The 24,060-nt window shown below is 51.8% G+C and overlaps 2 protein-coding genes across 2 annotated transcripts in view; one reads left to right on the top strand and one right to left on the bottom strand.

The window, feature by feature from the left end:
* Slc6a17 (solute carrier family 6 member 17) overlaps window positions 1-6,603 on the bottom strand; it is a 118,861-nt gene extending 112,258 nt beyond the window's left edge. Inside the window, exon 1 of the mRNA XM_071618165.1 lies at window positions 6,521-6,603. The gene's annotated coding sequence lies outside the window, so the exon portion shown is untranslated. The remainder of the gene's footprint in view (window positions 1-6,520) is intronic.
* A 3,656-nt stretch (window positions 6,604-10,259) lies between these two features.
* On the top strand, window positions 10,260-20,757 carry Alx3 (ALX homeobox 3). Its single transcript, XM_027922033.3, has 4 exons — window positions 10,260-10,536; window positions 16,040-16,356; window positions 19,168-19,296; window positions 19,675-20,757. Exons 1-4 carry the CDS (start codon window positions 10,260-10,262, stop codon window positions 19,981-19,983), a joined length of 1,032 nt encoding a protein of 343 aa, XP_027777834.2. The 3' UTR covers window positions 19,984-20,757.
* Window positions 20,758-24,060: the final 3,303 nt, after the last annotated feature.

Below are 24,060 nucleotides of genomic sequence, written 5' to 3'. Positions count from 1 at the left end.
GGCCAGCTGGGGGAACTTGGCCTGTCTGTCTGCAGTTGGGGCTGAAATGGAAAGGAACCTTGAAGCCTCCAAGTCTACTTCCCAGAGCCTGAACTTTATAGCAAATAATTCCACATCTTGGGCCCCAGCAACACTACAGATCTAAACAGCTTATTAACAAATGAAAAATATAAAAATAACAATTGCCTCTAAGGGGGAAAAAAAGATTAAAATCCCCCCTCACATAATTTGCAAAATAAATAGGTGAGTCCATATGCATGAGGAGGAAAGGGCTGTGTCCTCATTTGTTGTGTGCTCTTGACAAAAGTCCTCTCTCCAAGGCTTCTGATCCCTCATTTCTAAAGAATACAGCAGAATAGCAGTGGTTCTCAAAACTTTAGAGTGCATGAGAATCATCAAGAAAAAACTTGACAAAACAAAGATGGGTGGGCCCCACTGGGCCCCACCCCAAGGGTTTCTGATTTAGGAAATCAAGGGTGGGGCCCAACAATCTGTCTTTATAATAAGTTCCCGGATGCGGCTGCGACTGGCCTGAGGATCATACTTTGAAAGACTCTGGGCTAGATGAGGTCTAAGTGCCCATCCTTATCTAATCTTCTGCTCTCTCCTAAGCTCCTCTTGTCTCCCCAGCACCCTCTGGAGTGTTTGAAGTCAAATAAGAGAGTTTTGGTGTTTTACACCCAAGCTTGAACCCCTGTCATCAATGCAGAATAATTCTTTCAGCTGGACAACAGGAGCTGGTCACCCTGCCCCAGTGATCTCTGAGTGCAGATATTCCAGTTTGAATTCCCCCTCAGCTGGCTGATTATAGGACCTGAATCTTCCAACAGTGGCAAATGCTGGTTTTCTTTTGTGCCAAGCAGAGCTGGGCCTAATCCTAGCTAAGCCTGTTTTGTAGATGGTTGCCTTCAGAGGTACATCTCTGGGCTCCTCAATGTGGCCTAGTGTCTGCCAAACACTTGCCCCAACACACACACATACACACATGCGCACGCACATGTGTGCACACATGCTCTTATGCACACACACTTCGCCACACACGGAGCCCCCAGTTAGGAGAACTAGTTTTACTTTGATGTACCTCTCACTGCACATTTGTTTCAGCTCCTCTCCTGGAGCCATAGTCTTATTTATCTTCTTGGCATGGGTTCTTAGGATACTTCCATTCAGGCAGCAGCAAATTCACTCAGCTCCACTGTTTTATGAAGTTTATCAAACAGCAAAATATCCGGTCTCTTTGTCCAATAGATCTGGTGTGAATGTGCCTACAGATCTGCTTTCGCCCAGATGTCCCAGGGTCCGTTTGTGGTTATAGATACTCTCCCCTGTGAGGACCCTGTGAAACCCAGGGCTTGCCTACCTCTCACTACAAGGGGCCCCTGATGCAGGGGCAGGGTTCTGAGACTTCTCCTAGAGAGATACAGACCCGTACTCCACACATGCGTGTGTTATGTTCACACCCCACCAGCAGAGCTCCACGTTCCACGGCAGGCTGGCTTCCCTCTACACCCCCATCCCAAACCTCCTGGCACAGTGCCCAGCCAAAGGCAGGAGCTGCTTCTAAAATCATCACTGTCATTTCAGTTCAAAACTTTGGGGCCTTTTTGGAGAAGGCCTCCTCCCCTGCAGGGCAGGCTCAGGCCCTTTGCACCACTATAAAGGGACTGGGTATTTCATAAGTACCACAGGGACACCCAAAACAGCCACAGGCCTGGCCTTCCCTTTGTCTACTGCCCCCAGCATTCTGCTTGCTTCGTAGGAATCATGCCAACCCCAGGGGCTGGGCCTTCTACTTCTGCCCCCACCTTAGGCCTTTCAGCAGAGTCTTGAGTATCCCACACTCTCTGAGGGATGAGAGAGACTGCAGCCAGCTCACTCAGCACGTAGCACACCCAGCACAATCACCTGAATGGCACTGGTCACAGGATTCCCAAGCCCTCTTCTCTCACCCTACCCACTTACAGAGATCCCCGAAGTCCAGAGAGTAGCCCAGGGCTTTGCAGATGCCAATGTACGCTGGGGGCTTAAGGACGACTTCCTACATGAAAATCTGGCTCAGAGGTTCAAAATGTCCCCTGAAGAAACATTCTGGTCTCCTGTTTCCAGAGAGCCAACAATCCCTCCAAATAATGCCAGAGAGCAGGCCTCTGTGGCACTCACTCTCTGGGCTGCTGATCCCACACCATCTCCCCCACCTCATCCCTATCAGGCAATATGTCTGGTCATTTCTTCTTACTAACTCCTCTTCCCCCAGCCATCCCTCTCCATTCCCTCAGCCACACACCAATGCAGGCCTTTGTCCACTCATGTCCATCTCCTATCTCCCGAGTAGGTCCCCTTCTCCCATGCCTTAAGGCTACCTTGGGCAAGTTACTTTCTCTGTTCTTCATTTTCTCATCTGTAAAATACAGATAATAATATCTCTGTTCGAAGGAGGTTAGAATTAAATAAGATAATGTACTTAAAGGGGTTGGTCCATAGAAAGTGCTCAGTAAATGTTAGGTATCATCATAATTGTTATTCTGGCCAAGCTACCAACATTATTTCCCCAAAGCACACCTCTTGTCCTCCTGCTAAATAGCAACAACAGTAGTAATAGGAGCCCTTAGATGGAGCCGGGTCCTGCTCCTAGCGCTTTTCAATACTCCTCAATGCCTCCCCACTGCTTAAAGGAAGGCAGGCTCCATTTTTCACACCTGCTACATTCTTAGCCTGCCCAGTCTGTCAAATTGTCATCTCTACCACACCTCACAGAACCCTCTGCAAGCACCTTCCCGTGTGCCCATGCCTTGTTCATTTCACATGAGGCCAGCAACTGCTCTCATCCCAGTCTGCCTGCATTTCTATGGTTCTTTGTGTTTTCTCGGGCTGCAATTCCAAGACCTCTGAGGATCCTGGGAGTGGGGCAGCTTTGCCTTGGTCACAGTTCAGGGATTGGTGCTGATGTCTTATAACCGTGGGGTGGGGTGGGGGGTGGGGTTTCCACCTTCTCCTGGCAATAACCCAGGAGGACACCAGCCTCCTCCCATTTCTCAGCAAGGGCAGGCAGCTCACATTTTACCAAGCATCTTGTATTTGTAGGTAATTGTTCATAGAGCTGAATCTTGTTTCCCTAGAATAAAAGCAAATCTAATAAGAAAGATCCATCCAGACTCTGACTCGGGGAGCACGTTTAGCCCCTTCGTTCTGCTGAGCAGGATCTCAGCCCCATTAAATCCTGTGGAAGGGAAGGAGAGCCCTGGTCTATCTGGGATGACTCAGGCATCAGATGGTGTAAAGCTACCATGCACCTACCTGGGTGTCCTGAGCTCAGCTGACAGCACTGCACTTAGGGAATTCAAACACAGTTTCACACCTCTGCAAAGCACAGAGAAGGGATGAGGCTGCTTCCTCCCGCCACTCACGCGCACTAAAAAACCATAGCGCCTTGACATCAGCTGCCAATACTGAGGGAGCCCCTCAGAGTTTGCCTGCTATGATGGCTAAGCACTCATGGTAAAGAAAACCAAGGCACACCTTGTCCCCATTCTGGGGTCTCCCCAGTCTTCCTCAGGAGAGGCAGTGTGACTGTCATTGCCTATTGGGCTTTGACACTTGCTTGCCAGGCACCCCATTAGGCCCCTTCAGGTCCTCTGAACCCATCAGTACAGCCGCTGCTCTGGCTCACATTTGCCACTAGAGCCTTACCCGAGGAGGTAGCAACTTGGGTGTGAATCCCTGCAGCACGCACAGTGGTGGGATATGGGCCATTTTCTGAACCAGTCTACAGCAGCCAGCCTCCAAAATGAACTCCAAGGAGCCTTGTCTTGTGAAACCCTTGCCTATACTAAATTAGGACAAATCTGTGTGATCAGTAGACTCTGGCCCAAAGCGGCAGTGTGTAAGTTCCCAGGCCAGCTCATAACCCACATTAAAGCTTCCACTCATGTCTCTTAGGCCATTCACTGTGGGGGAAGCCAGCTACCTGGTTGTGAGGACATTCAATAACCCATGGGGAGAGACTCACATGGAATGTAATGGAGGCCTCCTTCCAACAACCAACACCAACTTGCTAGCCATGTGCACAAGCCACTTGGAAACAAGTCCCCTAGCCCCATTTAAGCCTTCAGAATACTGTAGCTCCAGGCCAACATCTGAGCTGAGGTCCTGAGAGACCTCAAGCCAGACCCACTCAGCCCAAACTGCTGCTGAATCCCTCCCTGACCCACAATCACTGTTATATTAAGTCGCTAGGTTTGGGGGTGACTTGTTATGCAGCATTTGATAACTAATACACATCAGTTTCTCCATATGTGAGATGGGAATGTTAACACCAACTTTATAACATTGTAAAGATTAAACAAGATGGTGTTTGCCTGGCACAGGGCAGGTATTCTGTAATAGTGAATGTTATTAATATTACCCACCCACTACCCCTCCTTCCCTGGAGACTCCAGAGGGGGATGTGCAGAGGCCCATCTATCCTCTGCCCCTCCTCCTGGTTCCTTGTAAAGTTCAGGTCCAACCTCCCCTCTGTTATCCTCTGCTCAGGAACAGACCGTGGTGTGGAGTGGATATGTCTATGACATGATGAGGAGCTCCTTCTAGAACTCTGGGGTGAGTCCATTCACATTTCTCAGGGTGTTCAGTGGTATATGTTTGCATTTCTTTTGAAGGGCCCCAAATCTGATAATTACATACTTATTAGCCCTATAAAATAACAAATCTGGAATCTGCACTCTGGAACCAATGGATTTCCTGCTGAAATGAGTTCAAGGGGTGCCCTGGCCAGCACTCTCTGTAAGAGGCAAAATGTGGCTCCAAAAGGCTCACAGACTGCCTCACCCAACCAGTCACACAGTCTGTCCCCTCCACTCAACTCCCTACCTCAGGGCTCCCAGACAATGAGTGATTGTATTTTCTGTTCTCCTCCTTGTTGTTATTGTCTCAATGTCTGCCTGCTGGGTAAAGGTCCTGGGTTCCCCGCCCTTGAAGTAGGGGCACTTCCCAGGACCTGGGGCTTTCTCCTCCCTAACACCCACTTACTGAACACACTGCTTAGGGCTGTGTTCACCAGACACTAGGAACTGGACTGATGCTTCTGGAGCCATTCTTGCTACTCCTGGAGTGTCTCTAGATTCCTGTATAATGCCCCTATCTTTTCTCTCTTCCTCTTATCCCAACCCAAACTCTTCTTCCCCAGGATCAGCAATATTCAACAAATCTTATTTCCCCCAACTTAGCTTCCTCTCTCTCATTTGTGGGATGTTCTCTCCAGGATGCCCTCTTTCCCTGGGTAACTCCCATTCAACTTTCTGGATTCAACCTCGGAGCACCCCCGTGACCAGCTGTCCCTATGGCTAGGATAGACATCCTTCTTGTGGCCTGCATGGCCCTCTGTGCCCTCTCTCACCTCAGCACAATTGTGCTCTATAGTGTAAATGCCTATTGCTTTGTGTCTCTCTCCTGCCAGTCTGGAAAAGCCCTGAGAGTAAGCGGTCCTATCTCTGGCTCTGTCCTCCACGCAGTCCTGCTGTCTGGCACATGGCAGGTATTCAACAATGGCTCAATGAGCACATAAATTCATCAAATTAATTAACCAAAGTGTTCAACTGCCCAGAAGTCTAAACCTGCCCTTTCTATTTTACACCGAGAATAAGTTCATCAAAAACTCCTCCACAAAATGACTCCATGATCCATGCAGGCATTTGCCACAGAATCCATTTACCTTTACTCAAAGGCAGTAAGTCAGATAATAGGACAATCAGGCCCTCTGGACACTGCCACATCACAGACATAGCTCCACCTCTCTGCTCCCCTCCTCCCATTCCATCCCAACCAAGTGAGGATTCAGGCTCAAGAAACATCTGTATAAACACTCACTCATTCAGTCTAGTAAACCACACTACAGAATCATTCCTCCTAGTTTCTTAGTGGAGAAACTGAGGCACAGGCAGGCTAAGTGGCTTTCCCACTGAAATACAGCAAACCAACGAAGAGGAAAATTAGCTCTCCAACCTCCCAGCAATTTCACCCCAAAGCACAGACTTCAGCCTGGATTGTTAGAATCCCAGGCAAGGATCCTAGGTATCCACAGCACAAACCTCTTTTAAAAATATCATGGATGAGGAGGAAATACCGGATCTGAAGGTTTATTTACCATTCCTTAGCTTGACCTTCCAGGAAGAATGTCACTAATGAGAAACAATCAACTTGGGCTCCCAAACCCAGAATTTTCATAGGGATCAATTTAGGATTTTGGTGTCTAAACAGGATAAGGGTAATGCTGACTGTCTTTCCTTTGGAGAAAAAGAAAAAAAAAAAAAAAAAAAAGCAACTGAGTTTTTCCTGTCTAGAAGTTCTGCCTATGTGAAGCAAATCTCAGACCTGAGCTTACATTTCTCCCAGTATTCCAGCCTCCCTGGATATCCACTGGGAGAAGAAGGAGGGCATTGTCCTTCATGTGGTGAACTCTGAGGGAAGTAGAAAATGAAAGGGAAAGAAGTAGCTGGAACTTATGATCCTTAATTAAAGAACTGACCTTATACTTGAGCCAGGGGCCAGGAACTCTACTCTCAAGACAGATTCCATCCTAATCCACTTCCAAGCGACAGTTTGCTTCAATGTAAATGAGACATTTCCATTTCAGAAAGTGTAAGCACCATGCAGGCAGGGATCACATCTGTCTTGCTCTCTGCTGTATTCTGGTGCCAAATGCCTGTCACCAGCAGGTCCACCTATTAAGTGAAGGAATTATACATCAGTCAATAAGTATTATTTCCATCTAAAAAGTAGTGTTTCCCAGCAGATGAAAAAAAAATAAGTTTTTCTTATTACTGGACCTAGAATTATCTGGATCAACTATCAGCTCATCTATTACCCTGTGGATAACAGCAGTGACAAATGCTACAATTGAACTGGTTATTAAATAGCATGAATAGTAAACTCATAAATTTTCTTAAAACTCTGCTCCACATCTGAGTTGGTTGCAAAACCACTCAGGGCAACTTGACTCAAACCAATTCTGTCTGCAGCTATTCAGGCCTCAACCTCCCTTTTGAGAAGTCCAGCCTTCCCATTGGGATAACAAGGGTGCACAATGAATGATTCTAACTTTGTTATGTTGGCTGCAGGAGGGCTTGAGAGAGTCATGCAGAGTGGGGGGACCATGGAGTTGAGGGTAAAAACTGGCTTTGGCTGGGTACAGTGGCACTCACCTGTAATCCCAGTGGCTTAGGAGGCTGAGGCAAGAGGATCACGAGTTTAAAGCCAGCCTCAGCAAAAGTGAGATGCTAAGCAACTCAGTGAGACCCTGTCTCTAAATAAAATATGATATAGAGCTGGGAATGTGCCTCAGTGTTCGAGTGCCCCTAAGTTCAATTCCTGGCACTCCCTCCCCCCCCCCAAAAGAAAAAAAAAAAAACTGGCTTTGTCCACCCTGAATATATGGCTCTCTACTGTGACCTCAGGTTCTTTCTCTGCAAAACAAGGATAATATTTGTGCCTACTTTGTGGGGTTGTTGTGAAGGTTAAATAAGTCAACTGTATGCAGAGTACATGAAATAATTTCTGACACAGTATAAGTACTACATTTAAGTATACGTACTTATAAAATAAGAATCTCTGCATACCCCATGATCTCCCAACCTGCCTAAGGAGGAAAGTTTGATAACTTGGAGGTTCTACTTTTGTGTTTTCTATGCACCTGTTCCATCAAATTCCCCCAGACCAGAGACAGATGAAGATACAAGTTTGCACCCATGTTGAAAAGGAGAGCTGGAGAGTCTCCATTGCATGATCCTGGGAGAACCCTCACAGGAGGGGCAACTCCACAAACTCACCAGACTTAAACATAATCTGGGCCATTCTGTCTCCTTATTTAAATTGGTCACACCTCCAAGTGGAAATTACTTCTGTCCCAAGAGTGAGGGCATGCCGGGAAGAACTTCTAGGCTTGGAAAGGGGTGTGGGTCCCTGGGAAAGCAGAGCTGAATCTCTCTGCTCAGCTGCAGCCTCAGGACCATTCAGTCTGGAGTCAGGACTTTCCACCAATTCAGTGATGGAATCCAGATATCTGGCTCCGGTTTAAATCATCATTGTCATCATCTCTTAACACAGGACATCAAAACATGAGTGCTTCTCAAATACCTCATGTCCACACGTATAGCCCATTTTTATGATTGAAGAAAAGATTCAGAAAGATTATCATTTGAGGAAAAATATGCTATTTAATCCAGACTGACTTGTTTTGATGTGTTGGTGACATCTTTCCATCTCATACTTGCATCCTCCTAATTAGCTGCTTGATAGCTTTATTGAATAGGTGTCGTGAATTACACAGTCTCCTCCGAAAGTTGGTAACATCCAATTAACAATTATTGAAAAACCTTATTTATTATGAATGAAAGTTGGTTGCCAAAGCTAGGGTCCACTGGACTCTGGAGAATGGATCCCCCTGGTAAGGCTAGAGGAAAAACTAACTTTGAGCTCAGCCTTCCTGTAGGCTGGGAAATACTAGCCCCAGGTGCTCCCATTTCTCTGCCCAGTCTGCAGTCTGTGATTAGGGGCCCTAATGGCCATAATGCCTCCAATGTGGTGTTTAAACCAATAAGGCTTCAGAGAAGTTATGGTATGTTTAATAATGGCTTAATGACTCCTTGTGAGATGCAAGGCTTCTGGTTCCTGTTTGGCCTTGATTTACAGCCCAACTCTGGCTGAAGACAGCCAAGAAACCCCCTGTAAGCCTCCAACGGAAGAGGGAGGTGTTCACACCAGGCCTCTTGGATTCCTTTAAAAATTGAGAATTCAAATGAAATACAAATGATGTCTAACTCCCCACCCCTCTCTCGCTAGTCTCTAGGGCACTGAAAATATAAATGATTTAACCCAGACCTAGGGTTCCTCAATCCATGGGCAGTGATACAGGTCCTAAAGCCTTTTGGTATTTCTTCCCAAATCTTAGATAGGGTAGAGGTCATTTCTCTTTTCAGAAATGCTAAACTCTGTTGGAGCATGGTAGTATATACCTCAAGCCCAGTGACTCAGGAGGCTGAGGCAGGAGGATCACATGTTCAAGTTTCCTCCAGTTTCCTGGGCAACTTAGTGAGACCTTGTCTCAAAAAAATAAAATAAAATAAAATAAGAGTTGGGGTGTGGTTCAGTGGCAAAGTGCACCTCGGTGGGAGGGACCGTTAGAGAAGGAAAAATGCCAAGTTACTGCCCTAATCCAATGCTTCATTTTGACTGGAGATACCCAAATCTCAGGAGATGGGTTTCTACCCTGACCCCTCCATGATGACAGGCCTAGATGTCAGAGCCCTGGGGTCTGAGCTGGTGATAGCCTTTCTCCAGTGAGTTCCCAGACACTCTGAAACAGTCACTCACTCTGCCTATTGCTGAGGGGAACAGCAGTTCTTCAGTTCCTCCACCTGCTCCAAAAGCTGCCTCTGCCAGACCCTGTTCAATCCTGAGCTGCACTTGGGAGCCTCTCTGTCTTCTCCAGCCCTCTGCTCTGAAACTCACCAGGAATATTTAGAAAGATTATGGGACTTATTCTGTCCATTTCTACAGTCAGACGTGGACATGGAGACTGGTTCACAGCTGCACAGCTGATTAGTGACAGTATGCAGGCCCACGCTCCCCAGGCCCCACTTGCAATTTACAGCTCTTTCCACACAATGACCCCAATGACTCCTGTCCCTAAGAGGTCCCTAAGGGATATGTGCTGCTCTGGGAGGGACCTTTATCCAGCTCCCAGTTTAAAAAGAGCTAGGTAAGGGGCAGCTCACCCCTGCACCAGGCTCTCTCTCCTCCCAAGCATGCAGGAGACTAGGCCTAAGGGAGTTTATTGGGATCGGGGTCTGCCCCTACAGTCCCCCATCCCTTCGCGAACAAGAGCCCGATAGGGGGGATATCAGGACCAAGGGTGCAGCTCTGAGCGAGGGACTCACCCAGAGAGGTAGACAAAAAAGGTTTCTGACCTCGAAAGGAAGCAGCCTTCCTTCTCCTCTCCTCCAACTGCTTGGGACACTGGGCTTGGGGTGAATCAGGGGGGTTCCCGGGCTCCGAGGGGTTAAACCGCGCGGTGCCGCACGTGACGTGGATAGTTCCAGCATTAAGTCAGAGGAGCGGCCCCCTCCTCTGTACCCCCCCTCGCCCCCCGCGGCGCGCGCCGCTCCCGGGGGCTCCGCGCCCCTGAGCCCAGGTCCCTCCCCCTTGGCGGGAGCTCACAGGCCGCGCGGGTAGCGCGAGCCCCGGCGGCCTGTGAGCCCCGAACCGGCATGGACCCTGAGCGCTGCACGCCTTTCGGCGTGGGGCCCGCACCCGGCCCCTACGGGCCCGCAGGGGACGATTCTCCAGGTCCCCAGGGGACTCCAGCCGTTGCGCCTCACCTGCAGCCCGCGCCACCCTGCGGCCCGCGGCTGACCCGCTTTCCGGCCTGCGGGCCCCTGGAGCCCTACCTCCCAGAGCCAGCCAAGCCGCCCGCCAAGTACCTGCAGGACCTCGGGCCCGGCCCGGCGCTCAACGGCGGCCACTTCTACGAGGGCCCAGCGGAAGGTAACGCGCGGCGCCGCGGGTAGCGCGCAGCCCGACCCTCTCTCCTTCCCTACCCTGGCCCGCCTGGGCCTCCCCGCTTCTCCTTCCCGCTTGCTTATTTCTCAACTTTTTGCCCCTTTCGCCTTTGGCCACGGCTCCCTCGGAAGCCAGATTGCCCCTGGCCCGGGCTAGGCAAAGGCCAGTGCAGTGTGGGAGGCAAGGTCCCCGGTGGCCCCGGCGGCGGGAATGGGAGGCAGAAGGTCAAGGAGAGTGGAGCGGCGACAGCCCGGGGCCAAGTCGGGCCCGATGGCAGGAAGGAAAGATTATATTTGGCCGGAGTTGTGCTGGAACTGCCACCGACCCAGAAGCGAGGGCTGGGCCGAGGGTCCGGGAACCACCCTGAGCCCCGACGCTGGCTTTTGTGTCTGGCTCCCGTTGAGGACGCAGAGGCTGGGCCTCGACCTGGAGTGGCCAAGCGGGTCTCAGCCGAGGATTTGTGGCCTGACCTTGCTGGCCTTTTCTCCCCCCCCCCCCCCCCCCGGCCCAGCCTCAGCAGGAAGGGCGCTGCCTATGAATTCGGCGTTCGGTGGAGTGGCCATAGCTGGTCCCACAGTGCGGGTACCATCTCAAGACAGAATAATTAAGTCCTTATTTCTCAGACTAACCTGGCCTCCCCATCGTTTTGCACGGTGATGGTCTTCTTCTCACCTTGGCGTCCCCGCGCAGGATCCTCCTCACCGTTGGGCCGTCGGGAACAGCCCTGGGCGGGCCTAAACCCTGGGCTCCTCGGGCTCCTGGGCTAAGGCCCACTGGGCCGGACCACCCTCCAGGAACGTGTCAGAACTGGTCCGCCGCCCGGCCGCCGCCCATTACATCCGCTGACCTGCGGGACTCTGCGCTCACGCCCACCTCACTTTGCTGCCACATCCCGCAGCTGAGGCCCAGAGCTGGATCCTCAGAGATCCGCCCATCCCGCAACCGCCCTGCCTTGCTGGCGCTTCTAGGCCCTCTACCGAGTGGCTGGACAATTCGGGCCTTAGTCCAGCCTGGGCGGTAGGAGTGTGTAGGGGAGGGCGGGGAGGTGTGTGGGGGTCAGTGGAGGAAATGAGCGAGTCCGCGGAGCTTCGTGTCTGTGCACTTTGAAAGAGGTTCTACTGATAAAAACCACAGTTGGGACTTAATGAGAAGCAGTTGGTCTGGCTCCTCTGATCCCTGCCAGACGGCGGCCGCGCAGTGTCGAGAGCACCGCCAGGGACAGGTACCCGGCCTGGCTCAGCGCGCCCGCATCCAGCAGGAACCACTCTCTCGCCCGCGTTGCTCTGTTTGCGCTGCATCCTGCCGAGACCGTCCGGGTGCCTGGACAGCCCCGGAGCTGAGCTCACTGCGGGGAACGCTAGGGCGGAATAAACGGCTGGGAGGAACCCAGCAACCTGGGATCATCCGACGGCAAGGATGCGTTGACAACGAACGAATTGCGGAGAAAGAAAGCCCCATAGTGTAAACAACTAAAAAGGAGGAGGAGGGGAGAACTGAACAAAACAACGGAAGAGGGCGGCGAGGAGAGAGAAACGGTCGACGGCGAACTGGGAAGAAGAACCGAAAGGAATAAATGAACGAACGAACGAACGAAAAAAGAAGCAAGCGGAAGATCGAACCAAGCGGGTAAACGAGAAAGAGGGAAAAGACGGAGAGAGGGAGAACAGATAAAACGAAAGAAAACGAGACATCCAGAAAGCATAGAGCCTAACAAAATGGGAACAAGTGGGATAGAAAACTAACAATTCTAGATGAGCGGACGACAGGCCAAACGAAAAGAAGGCGCGGCGGTGAGAGAGGAGCCTGGAAGGAGACCCTGGCCGCTGCTCACCTACCCAGGAGTCTTGCTTTGTCAAGCTCTCTGGCGGCGCAGCAGCAGAGAGGACCTTGGCGCGGTTGCTGGGAGGGGATAGCCAAAGGGACTCAGGCCACGCAGCCTACTTGGTGCGAACTGATGGGCGAAGGGGGATACTGCCTTTTTTCCCCTGCTTTTAAAATACTGGGCTCGGAGCGTTTCCAGTTCAGACCAGTGAGCGCAGCAGCTGTGCCCCATCTGCGGTGCGATCTTTGCCGATCTTTGCCGAGGCCACACATTTGCGCTCTTGGGAGCCTTGCGCTCCAAGCAGAGCCCTCGCCTTGCACCCTCGCCCTGACGGTCTCAGGCTGCCCTTTTCAGAGAACTCCCAGCTCTGCTCTGGACCCTGGCTATGTCCTAGCGGTATCACCCTAGCGCCTTCAGCTCCTGGATGTTCTGAGGACTGGGAAAGTGATCAGCAGTTTCTTCTTGTTCCTCGCTAATCTGTCCCCAGGCATGGTTTCCTGACCTCGGAACTCGCCCTCAGGCAAAGACTCCTGCTGGACTTTTGCCCCCAAAATCCACCCCACCTAGGCTGAGTCTCAGAGGCCGGTCTTGGAGGTGAAGGAACGTCCCAAATCCTTGGTCCCAGGCTGAGGCTTCTAAGCCAAGGCAGAGGACCTCTCCAAGGGAGAGTACCAAAGCCCCTTCAGGGGTCCTGCGTTTATGTCCACTCCAGTATTCGCCAGAGTTACGGGTACCCAGGTGTCAGAATAACTTCGGAATCGCTTAGACCCCAGCGGGGCGGCAGGAAACAGCGTACTACAGAGCAAAAGTTCAGCAAGAGGTATTTGGTCCTGCCGCTGCTGCCCTGCTGCCGCGGATGTCATCCCACCCGACCAGGGCTATCAGTAGGCAGCCTAGAGAGGTGCAGTTTCTGTGCAGCCCAGGGGCTTGAAGGGAGCACCTAGTGGGCTGTGGTGTGTGGCAGGTGTGAGGTCCAGGTCCAGGGTCAGGGACAGAGAACTTTGGTTGGTATGTTCCCCAGTTCATCCTGGCTCCTGGCTTTCACTCTGGACAAATTGTGTGTGTGGTTCTGAGGTTGTGGAGGCAGAGGACACTGTGGGTATTGAGCCTCAGGCTCCCAGTGTCCATCCAACATGAGTACTCTCTCTCTGCCATCCACTGTCTGGACCGGGTGCAGTGTCTCCTATACACACCTCAGATATGTCCCCTTAACAGAGCAGGCTTCCCTGAAAAGTTTAGACTCAAATTGCTGGCTTTCATTCCTGGGTGGCCTTTTCATGACTGCTGCCTTCCATTTCTTTCTATTTCTCTCTCTTTCTTTCTTTCTGTACTGGGGATTGAACCCAGGGTGCTCTAATACTGAACTACATCCCCAGCCTTATTTATTAATAGAGACAAGGTCTCCCTCAGTCACCCAGACTGGCCTCAGACTTGCAATTCTCCTTCCTAGGCCTCCCCAATAGCTGGAATTACAGGCATGTGCCTGGCCATTTATCCTCTTTTAATGTGTTCTCTCCTGGACCTTGCTCCTCAGGAGGCTGCTCAGTGTTCACTGAGAAACCACCCTGTGTCCCAAAGAAGGGAGATACTTGCTCTCCCTGGAATCCTCTCAGCAGATCAAGGAGGTTTCAGAGTAATGGCAATGAGAAGAGAGTAGTTCGTTGGTCCTTGGAGAGGGCTATAGACTGGGCAGGAATGGGAGGTGTGTGAAAGGCCAGCTGGCTTGGGCTCTTTCTTGGAGTAGCTGTTCTAAAAAAATCCTCCTGCACTTTCATCCCTTGACCCTAATAGCTGGGTGGCTCAAGATCAGGAAAGCAAGTCCCAGGACCCCAAATCTGATCATTTTCTCTGGGCAGGTCCTATTAGATAGACAGCCAAGGGTGCAAGAGATAGATGAGCAAACCCCAGGGCTTTGCAGCGCTCTCCACAGTGTTACCAGTCCTCTTGGAACTCCTACTCTGACCTACTGTCACTCCTTTCCTGCCTAGAGTCAAACATAGCCTCCCTGAGAACCCAAGAAGCCAAGACTCTTCCCTTTCAGGTCATTTTGAGGAACTACCATATGAGGGGTGTCCCCTTTCTAGTCTCCCTGCTTTCCCTGACCATTTTCAATTATTAGATTCAACTTCTGTGAGTTCTCCTTCCTAAACTTCTACCAAATGAAACCACCCATAGAGCCAAACTATGTTTTCCAAGAGTGGAACATTTCTTCCCCTGGGTTACACCTGAGTTGTGAAGGACTACTGGTGTCTGAGCTATCGCTGCAGTCTGGGCATAATCAGAGGCCAAGCACTGTCTGACTGTCCCAGGCCTCCAGGACATAGATGGGGAGCTTATTACAGAGCCTGGGTGGTCATGAGAATTCACTGATGACCTTCCAGAACTTGTGCTCCACCTTGCAGATAGGGGACTCCTTTGACCCAGATCCTGAGAAGCCTGTCTCTGGTTATATCCCCCCATAACTGCAGCCGTGACCCCATCACCAATCCTCAGGAAGAAACTTACATTTTGGTGCCAGCTAACTGGGCCTCCTGAGAGCCAGGCCCCCACTGGAGATGGGCCTGGGCCAGGGAAGGGGTGGTATGAGTCAGTGGAGCGTCTTTGTGGCGTCGTGGTTGTCATCCCAGTGGACTGTCGAGGAGGGATTTCATGGGGACACTGCTGGGGGTCCTTACCAGAGGGAGAGGGCGGGGGCGATCAGGGTGACCTATTTTTCACCATGCCCTGTCGGTCAGTCATGGTGGGGCTCTGACAAGTTTCCTGAGTGAGGGTTAGCACGTCAGAGTGGGGCTGCTGGGAACTGTGCCCAGTCTGCAATCGAGCCTCCCTGTTTGTTAATCACAGGCAAATAGGGAGCAGACAGAAACTCCTGAGGAGGGAGGAGTAGGCATGACGAGAGAGACAGAGAAAGGGGCCTGTGCCCCATTTCAACACTGGTCCCCCACCTCCCCTTCTCCAAGTATAGCCTATCTGGCCTCCATCTCTCCATTGTTGGAGCTTAAGTCCTTGTCCAGACAACTTTAGGGGAAAGAGGCGACTTCCTTGGAAGCTTCTTTGTCGTCCCATCTTGTCCTTCACATAGCAGAGCTGGGGGATTTAATGTTGACCTGAGACTTGGGGTTCAGAGAATGAGACCCAGACAGCCCAATTAAAGGTGGTCTGAGCATCTCCACGCACTGCCATCTGATCCTGGAAGCTGACACGTGAGCATAAGGGTGTGGGAACCAAGACCTGCAGAGTCAGGAACAAGGGAGACCTTCCTGGCAGGAATGGGAGATGTCAACCACCCTGTCCTCACCCCCACCTCCATTCTTGGCCCTGCCAGGGTGGCGGTCCCGGCTATGGCGCCAATCCTGGCACCTCCACACCCTGTGGGATGCACCACCACAGAGCACTTCCCCGAAATGAACCCCCCCCTCTGGCCCCAGCAGATCCGCCCAGACCACAGAGCACATGGTTCCCTAGGGCCCCCTCCCCAGCTGGAGGCTCAGCAGGCAGGCCTCTGAATGCCAGGCTCCCATGGAGGGTGGCTGCTGGGAGGAAGGGCAGGGAAGGGAAAGGCAGGGGGAGGCGGAGACTGGAGCGTCAGTGTTCTTCCCCTCCCTCCATTCCACCCACAAAACCCCCGGTTCTCTTTCCATCCTCCTTTCTGTGTTTCCATTGCAGCTGAGGAGACAGCTTCCAAAGCCGCCAGCTTCCCTCAGCTGCCCTTGGACTGCCGAGGGGGCCCCAGAGACGGGCCCGCTAACTTGCAAGGCTCCCCAGGTCCCTGCCTGGCCAGTCTTCGTGTCCCTCTTTCCCCGGGACTCCCTGACTCCATGGAGTTAGCCAAGAACAAGAGCAAGAAGCGCCGTAACCGCACAACCTTCAGCACATTCCAGCTGGAGGAGTTGGAGAAGGTCTTCCAGAAAACCCACTACCCTGATGTGTACGCCCGGGAGCAGCTGGCTCTGCGCACAGACCTGACCGAGGCTCGGGTTCAGGTGAGGGCACCATGGACATTGGGTTCCCTGGCTGCCTTGGCCACTTGGACCATGGGCCAGACAGTGGAAGGGCTGGGAGAGGCAGCAATAGCACCTCACAGAACTGTTCCACCCAGGCCAGCCTGAGTCTGGCCTACTGGGGCTCACCCTCCATGCCCAGCTTCCCTACAGTCACAGGTTCTTCCAGCCTAAGTCAAGGTTTACATGTGGGTAAAGGGATAATGGCCTTTTGGAGCTGAAAAAGCTGTGTGGGAATCCTAACTCTACCATTTACTAGCTGCTATCTCACTCTCAGTATCCCACTTCAGGAAAAGGGAATGTTAGCAGCAACTTAACCTTGAGGATCACAGATGGAGCAGCATTTTAGAAGCAGCAAAGTGCCGAACACATATCAGGACTCCCAAGGTGGCTGCCCAGAACAGGAATATTCCTGATAGGGGTGTCAGGGTCATTATGAGCCAGTCACCTTTAGCCTCAGCCAGCTCCCAGACCCTTCCTAGGAGACCCTAGCTGGGAATCCTTCCATACCCCAACAAACTCTCCCCATGGACACCAGGTCCAGGGCTTCCAGGATGGGGCTGTGGTCTGCTTCCCTTAACAGGGAGCCCAGCCTGTGGAGAGGGTGGGTAGATGCTGAGAAAGAGGGAAGAGAAGGTACAGCACAAGTCTGGCCCAGAAGGAAGTTGTTGTTTGCACCCATTTACTCATAGCAGTCTCCCCCATGCCAAGCAGGAGGTGGGGTGGGATTCTAGGGAAAGTTGAGGTGACTGCTCCAGTGGAAGAGTCTGCCTCCCTCACCAGGTGGCACTTGGCAGGGACAAAGCTCATGCTTATCATGCCTTGCAGAGGCCCTTCCAGAGATTCTTTAAAGGTGCTGGTCTGGGGGCCAACTTCGGATATATGGGGTGTGGCAGACTAGTCTATAGAGGCCAACTGCCATTAAGCAGAGAAGACCTCAAAGCTGGATCCAACACAGGAAAACAGGGGCTTAGGCTGTTTCTCCTTCTCTGCTGGGTTCTTCTGCTTCCTTGTTCCTCCCAGATGATACCTAACACAGACTTTCAGGACCATCTCCTCAGGCTCTCCAGGGCATGGATTCATCAAGAAAAGTGTCCCCGCATTCAAAACAAATTCAGATTACACAAGCTATGGAAATCCAGAACAGGGATCTCTGGAGCATGTAAGCAGGCTTTTGGGGTGGTCTCTGAATAACTGTTCCCTATGGAGGTGCTTGGAGGAATGACACATACCGCACTCACTCCCTTATAGGCCTTTTAATCCTGGAAGGGTGCAGGGGGAGCCATAAGGCTCCCAGACCCAGTCCAGAAGCTTCCCCAACAATCAAAGGTCTCCAGTAGAGATGTTTCTCTGAGAGAAGCATGACACTCACCCATAAATCCCATCCCATGGGGAGGAATAATAAGAAGACCACATCTGGACAATGCATAGGGCAGATCCAGAGTACAGGTGGAGGTCCACAGTGGAGATTTCAGGAGAAAATGGGTGGTGAAAGGGAAGTAATTCCCAGTAAAGTCAACAGATTGGCTGGCTCCAGCCTTCTTTATTCGCCTGCAGAGGAGCGAGAGTAGACAAAGGAAATCCAGGCAGATGGGCAGGCAACTGGCCTTTTCTGACCTGGGCCAGGCCTGTTCTGGGAATCTCTGCAACCTGGGAGTGAGGGGATTAGAGCTATGGACAGTCTCTTAACTATCAGGGCCCTGCCTGCCTTCATGAGGAAGAATGACCATGGAGAGGAGGGTAGGGAGTATGAGGATTGGGGAATTTTTCATCCCAGCCCAGATAGTTGTGTTACTTAAAATGCACACATGCATGTGCATGCATGCACGCACGCGCACACACACACACACACACAGTCATTTGTTTGGTTTTGTTTTGATATTATCAACATCTAACCCAAGCTTTGACACATAAATATCTGTTAAATTACAGAAGTAAAAAATACATACAATAATACATGCAACAGTATAGGGGCTCAACAACAAATTCATCTCAAACGTAGATGTGCACAACACAGATATGCCACCCCTACCGAGAGCTCACAAATTAATGGGAGAGAGATTCCCAAGATTATGGTCACAGAATGTGGAGAGCATGATGAGAAAGGGCAGATAGAGGTGCCTAGCCTGAATATGTACTGGGGAGGCAGGTAACCCAGGTAGGCAAAACCTTAGCCAAATTGGCAAGGAGCAAGACCTCTGAGTGTCTTGAAGGAGGGCTATGGCCAATAAGGAGACAAGTAAGAAGAACTCAGTGCTCTTGCCTGGCAGGACTAGAGGCTGTGGAGTGGGCAGGGGCCAGTCCTAAAGGGTCTTGTTAAAGAGCTAGGTTCTGAGCCAAACTCTCTAGCAAGCCACTGAGAGTTTAAACAAGACCATGACCTGAACAAGAATGTCTTTATGATTCCTTGGATGCTGCCAGGTGGGTAGATGGAAAAGGAAAATAGGCAGGGAGACTAGAACTCCAAAACCCATGCACTGGAACACTAGGAAGTGCCCTGGGACTCTGAGGTCCACAAACCCCCCATATGCCCTGACCAGACACAGCCTGGCTGGAGAACTAAAGAGTAATTCAGCATGGGGAATGTTAGCTGAGGGCCTATGGGGCCAGTAAACCTCTCTGGGCTTGGCCCTGAAGACAGTGTGGACTCACAAGCCCCCACAGTTCCACAGTTCCAGATCCTCCAGCCTAGAGCCAGCTTCCACTCTACAGGACACAAACATCAGCTCTCTCCCCAGCAGGCTCCTCAGGGTTGCTATAGCACTCCCTCAATCCTCCCCAACCTATCCCCAGGTCTGGTTCCAGAATCGCAGAGCCAAGTGGCGGAAGCGTGAGCGTTATGGGAAGATGCAGGAGGGGCGGAACCCCTTCACAGCTGCCTATGACATCTCTGTGCTGCCCCGCACTGACAGTCACCCCCAGGTGAGACCCTGACCCCCCTCAAGTCAGGCCCTGGTGGGGTCACCAGAGAGAACATGAGCTCTGGCCCACAGAGACCTGGAATAGCATCAGGGCCCTGTGTGACTTGAGCATACCCCTTAATTTCCTCTACAAATCAGCTCTTGCCCCCTGAGTGACACCTGAAGAGCACAAGGAATCATAGAAGGAAGTTTTGTTTGGAGAAGCAGTGGTGGGCCTCTGGATGCCAGTGGGGGTGGTGGTTAGAGGTGACAGCTCTAGGCCAAATGGATGATTCTTATGAAGATTCTGGGGCCTCAAGACAAAGGGAGAATGACTAGGGAAGGCAGGCAGCTCCCCAGGGCTGCTGGCTCATGGCCTTCCTTTTCCCTCTCTTTTCAGCTGCAGAGCTCCCTGTGGCCCAGTCCAGGGCCCGGGAGCCCAGGAGGCCCTTGCCTTGTCTCTCCGGAGGGCATTCCCTCCCCATGCATGTCCCCATACTCCCACTCCCATGGGAATGTGGCTGGATTCATGGGGGTGCCAGCCTCCCCTGCAGCCCACCCTGGCATCTACTCCATCCACAGCTTTCCTCCTGCCCTGGGGGGCCACAGCTTTGAGCCCTCTCCGGATGGCGACTACAAGTCTCCAAGTCTCGTCTCACTCAGGGTGAAGCCCAAGGAGCCGCCCAGCCTGCTGAACTGGACCACGTGATGGGTGGCATTGATATGTAACTGAGCTGCCCACCCCCATTTATGTTCTGAGCTGCTCTGGGCCCACCCTGCCTGGACAGCAGAGAGCACACACGTTTGCCTCCAGGGGCCTTGGAGAGCAGCAGGGACTCTCAGCCCTGGCAGGAAACATGCAATAGGGTCTTTCCTTTAGGACTATTTAGGAGAAAGGGGTTTCTAAGCAGACAGGATCCTTCCTGTTACAAAAGTCCTTTCATTCAAACTGGACTGGAGGGAGGGACATTGCCCTGCCTACTCCAGACTGCCCAAGTCCAGCTGTTGCCTTTCCAGCTAAAAAGGCCCAACTCTTCATTCAGGGAGCCCAGGAAAAGGGGAGAAGAAAATTGAACTGGGAGGAACTCTTTGTTACACAGGGGAAACCAAAGAGTTTGGTTTATGACAAAGGGGAAACCAGAGTCGAGGGTTGGCCTCACTTCTCCCACCACCGAGGGGCATGCACCCAGTGTCTGGCTTGGAGGACAGCATGAATGGTGTGGTCTCTTCTGCTCCAGCCATCCCTTACTCCTGCCCTGTGCCCGATCTCCCAACATGCTATGCAGTCATCTCCTCCAAAGGGCAGAAATTCCTCCAGAAACCACCAAATATTTGGATTCACTTCCATGGGACCAGAGCAGGCTAGGCCATGGAAGCCGTGTTAGATGTAGGTCAGATTCAAACAGATTTCTATAGTCTCGGAGCCCCTGGGATTCTAACCCCCATTTTTGTAAAGATACTTTTGTAAACAAAACAAGTGTTGCCCGGCATTGTGATAAAAATGGTGGTGTTTTTATATGAGGGGACTGTGTATCCTCAGGGCTTGGCACTCACTTGCTTTTGGACTGGTTCGTGTCTAGGATCCTGATGGGCCACCAAGGATTCCGGAGCCCAGGGGAATGTGGGCCTGCTGCAGAGCCCTCAGGAATGATGAATGGCATGCTAGGCCCTGTTACCCGCCCAGGGTCTCTTGTGGCTTCAGTGGGTGCTGGGAGGCAGGAAATTTGGGCATTGGAAAGAAGCAAAAAGCTGAGTTTGTGCTGGAACTGACAATGGAGGGGAGAATGAAAGAACAGGGTGCCCACCAAAGGCTCTGAGCTCCTGGGGTCTGGGACCCCAGAGTGCTGGGGGTGGGGCAACTGCCTCTCCCAGATGCCCCAGAAGCACGCCTGAGCTGTGGGGCGGAGACAAAAGCCAGAACTCTTTCTTGTGGTTTCCGAGTATTACCCATTCTATCCTTCATCCCCACTTTCTGCCTTATCTCTGAAGCCTGAAAGGCAGGAAAAAAGCAAGCCTGGCCCTCCTACCCTCCCAGTAAACACAACCACATTGCTCAGAAGAATTCCACCTCAGACACAGCCCAGCGACCCCCACCTCACGCCTCATCTTTCAGGCACAGAGAAACCCAAGCACGCAGACACATGAGTGCTGTGCCTATTCCCAAACAGGGAGCAAGTCTCCCCATGAGATCAGATTTCCCAGCCAAGAAAGTCACTGTGATGAAGCCACACATCCCCAGAGGAGCCAGAGCCAATGTCTTCCCTCTTCTCCCTAGCTACTGGTGACTTCTTTCCTCTGTCCAGATACCAACAGTAGGAGGGGCTGATCAGAAAGGGTGGAGTCAGGACAGGAGGGAGAGGTCCCCCAGCTACCTCCATGAGCCTCCTAGACCTTCACCCACTGGTCAGTGGTAGAACTGAGGCTTGAGCCTCCACCTCTGACTCCAGGGCCCACACCACTGCACTAGAAGTTTCTTCACCCACAGAGTGGTCAGCAAAGGTCTGGAGCTTTTGCTCCACAAAAACGAGAACTGTAAAGAAGTTGGTTTGTTCTAAAACAATTGTTGAGGTTCTACTCTGTGCTTATAACTATGTGCCAGAGACAAGGATTGAGAAAAACATGATTCCTTCTTTCTCAACTTAGAAAGATGGAGGGAGGGAGGAAGAAGGAATCTGTGAAACTTAAGCAAAGGAAGCTGAAGTGGAAACAAGACAGGAGAAGGAAAGTCAAGCCTGAGATACAGGCAGCAAGAGTGGTATAGAGGCAGGGAGAGGCCAGAGGCAAAGGCCGGAGAGGGCCCATGTTGGGGGGGAGACCTGCTGGGGAAGGGCACAGGGAGGCCATAGACCAGCTACTGGCTCCCATCCAGGGGCATCTGCCCACAGCTCATATTTTTCTGTCCAGTGACAGCTAAATGAAGAGAAAGCTAACTTTACAACCGCCCACTTCACACATAATGAATATGAATGGGTATCCCGGAGCCTGTTCCATGGGATTATCTGTGAGCTGACGGGTCCTCCCACTGACTGGGCCATCTCAGCCGCCTGTCCCCTGGCTGGGTCAGGGGCAGCCCTTCCACCTGCTTCCCATTAGCTGTGCCCCCCTCCTCCCCCACACCCCTCAGACACAGCCCCAGGTCCTCCAGAAGCCCCTGCCCCCAGTCTCACTCCACAGGTGACCTGAGACCTTAGTGTAGGCCCTGCATTTTCCCAAGGCCAGGCTGGGGCTCCAGTCACTCCTAGGACAAGGAAGGGGAAGTGACCCCACCAGGAATCCCAATGTTAGAAGAGCTGCTGGGCTCAACCTCCCTTTGCTGAAGCTCTTCTTGGCCCCAGTGAGGCCCACCTCAAGATTCAGACTTTCAATCTTGGTCCTGGCATGGACCAAGTCAGGACTAGAGGGTTCTAGCCATGGAGCTCATCAGTCCAGGCTTCCTGCTTCAATAGGGCACTGGGAAATTCAAGAGGCATTCAATCCTCCCCCCACTTCCCCCAGCCCCTTCCACATCAACCTGAATTACAACCCCAAAGTGCAAACTCTCTATAGCCACAGATAGGAACAAAGCCCCAGAATGGCCAGAAGTGGGCAGACATTTCCCTGCACCAGCAAAGGGAGCACACACCTTACCCCTGCCCCAGCCTCCCCCTCTGGGCATCTGTGCCCAGAGCCTTTGATCCTGAGGCCTAAGGCCAGACCCACTCCCTTCCCATTCAGACTGAAGGCCCAGTCTCTCCTCAAGTGGGAGGATACTGGCTACGACCACAGGGACCTTCAGATGTCTACCTGTCCCATAAGAGAAGGAAGAGTCTGCAGTGTCCTATTCACCTGAACATCCAGGGTACCTAGGCACAAAGCCTAGTCCAGAGCAGGACTTCAAGGTATGACAGTAGGGTTGCCAGCTGTGGCTGGCTCTTCTTCCATTCAGAGCAGCGAACTAGGATAGAGTGTAGGCCTAAGATGTGGTTCTGCTCTTCAACATTTGGTTCTGGTCCTGGAAGGGGATTTATTTTCTAAGGAACATAGGAAATGGATGCAAATTCATAGGTTAGTCGTGCAAGGGCCATTAGCCATGCTAACAACTGCTACCAATTATTGTTGTCCCTTGCCAGCCAGGTATGTGGTTCCATTACCCATTCTTATTCAGCCCTCACCTCGGGGCTATTATGAAACCCAGTTTCACAGTTGAGCTAACTGAAGCATAGAGCTTGATTAGCTTCAAGCCTCTCAGCAAGTAAATGTCAGAGGCTGGATTGAAAGTCAGGGCTATCTCAATCCCAAAGGGAGCAAACCCCTTATTTTACAGCAACTGCCTGAGGCTGACTGCAACAAGTGCCGAATGAATACAGCAGCCACTGCAACTGAATGGTCAGTTCATTAGATGACAGACAGGAAGTCAGCCTTGAAGGAGATAAGCCCAGTAGGTATGGCAGGGGGGGCTGACACAGAAGGCCTCTGGGAATGAGAGAAAGAAGTTAGGGTTCAGAAGATAAAGAGGGGGGAAAAAAGGTAGCAGCAACCCCCAAGTTACCTTGAGGGCATCACGGTAAACTAGAAGGTAGACCAAGTCCAAGGCTGGGTGACCTAGTTAGGACCTAAAGCCAGGGACATCTGCCATGACTCTTCTGTGCCAGGGACCAGGATAGAGCAAATACTAAGTACTGACTGAGGTGAACAAATGGGCACACTGGTGGAATATGCTGGGGATGATTAGTATAAAGTGGAACACGTATATTGCAAGGGCCTGGGTGTAAGTTCTAGCTCTAGCCCTTATAAGATCTTGGGCAAG

This window comes from Marmota flaviventris, chromosome 10, assembly GCF_047511675.1.
Source record: "Marmota flaviventris isolate mMarFla1 chromosome 10, mMarFla1.hap1, whole genome shotgun sequence".
Classification (NCBI taxonomy): Eukaryota; Metazoa; Chordata; class Mammalia; order Rodentia; family Sciuridae; genus Marmota; species Marmota flaviventris.
The sequence above is the reverse complement of the archived record's forward strand: the minus strand, read 5'-3'. Positions and strand labels throughout refer to the sequence as shown.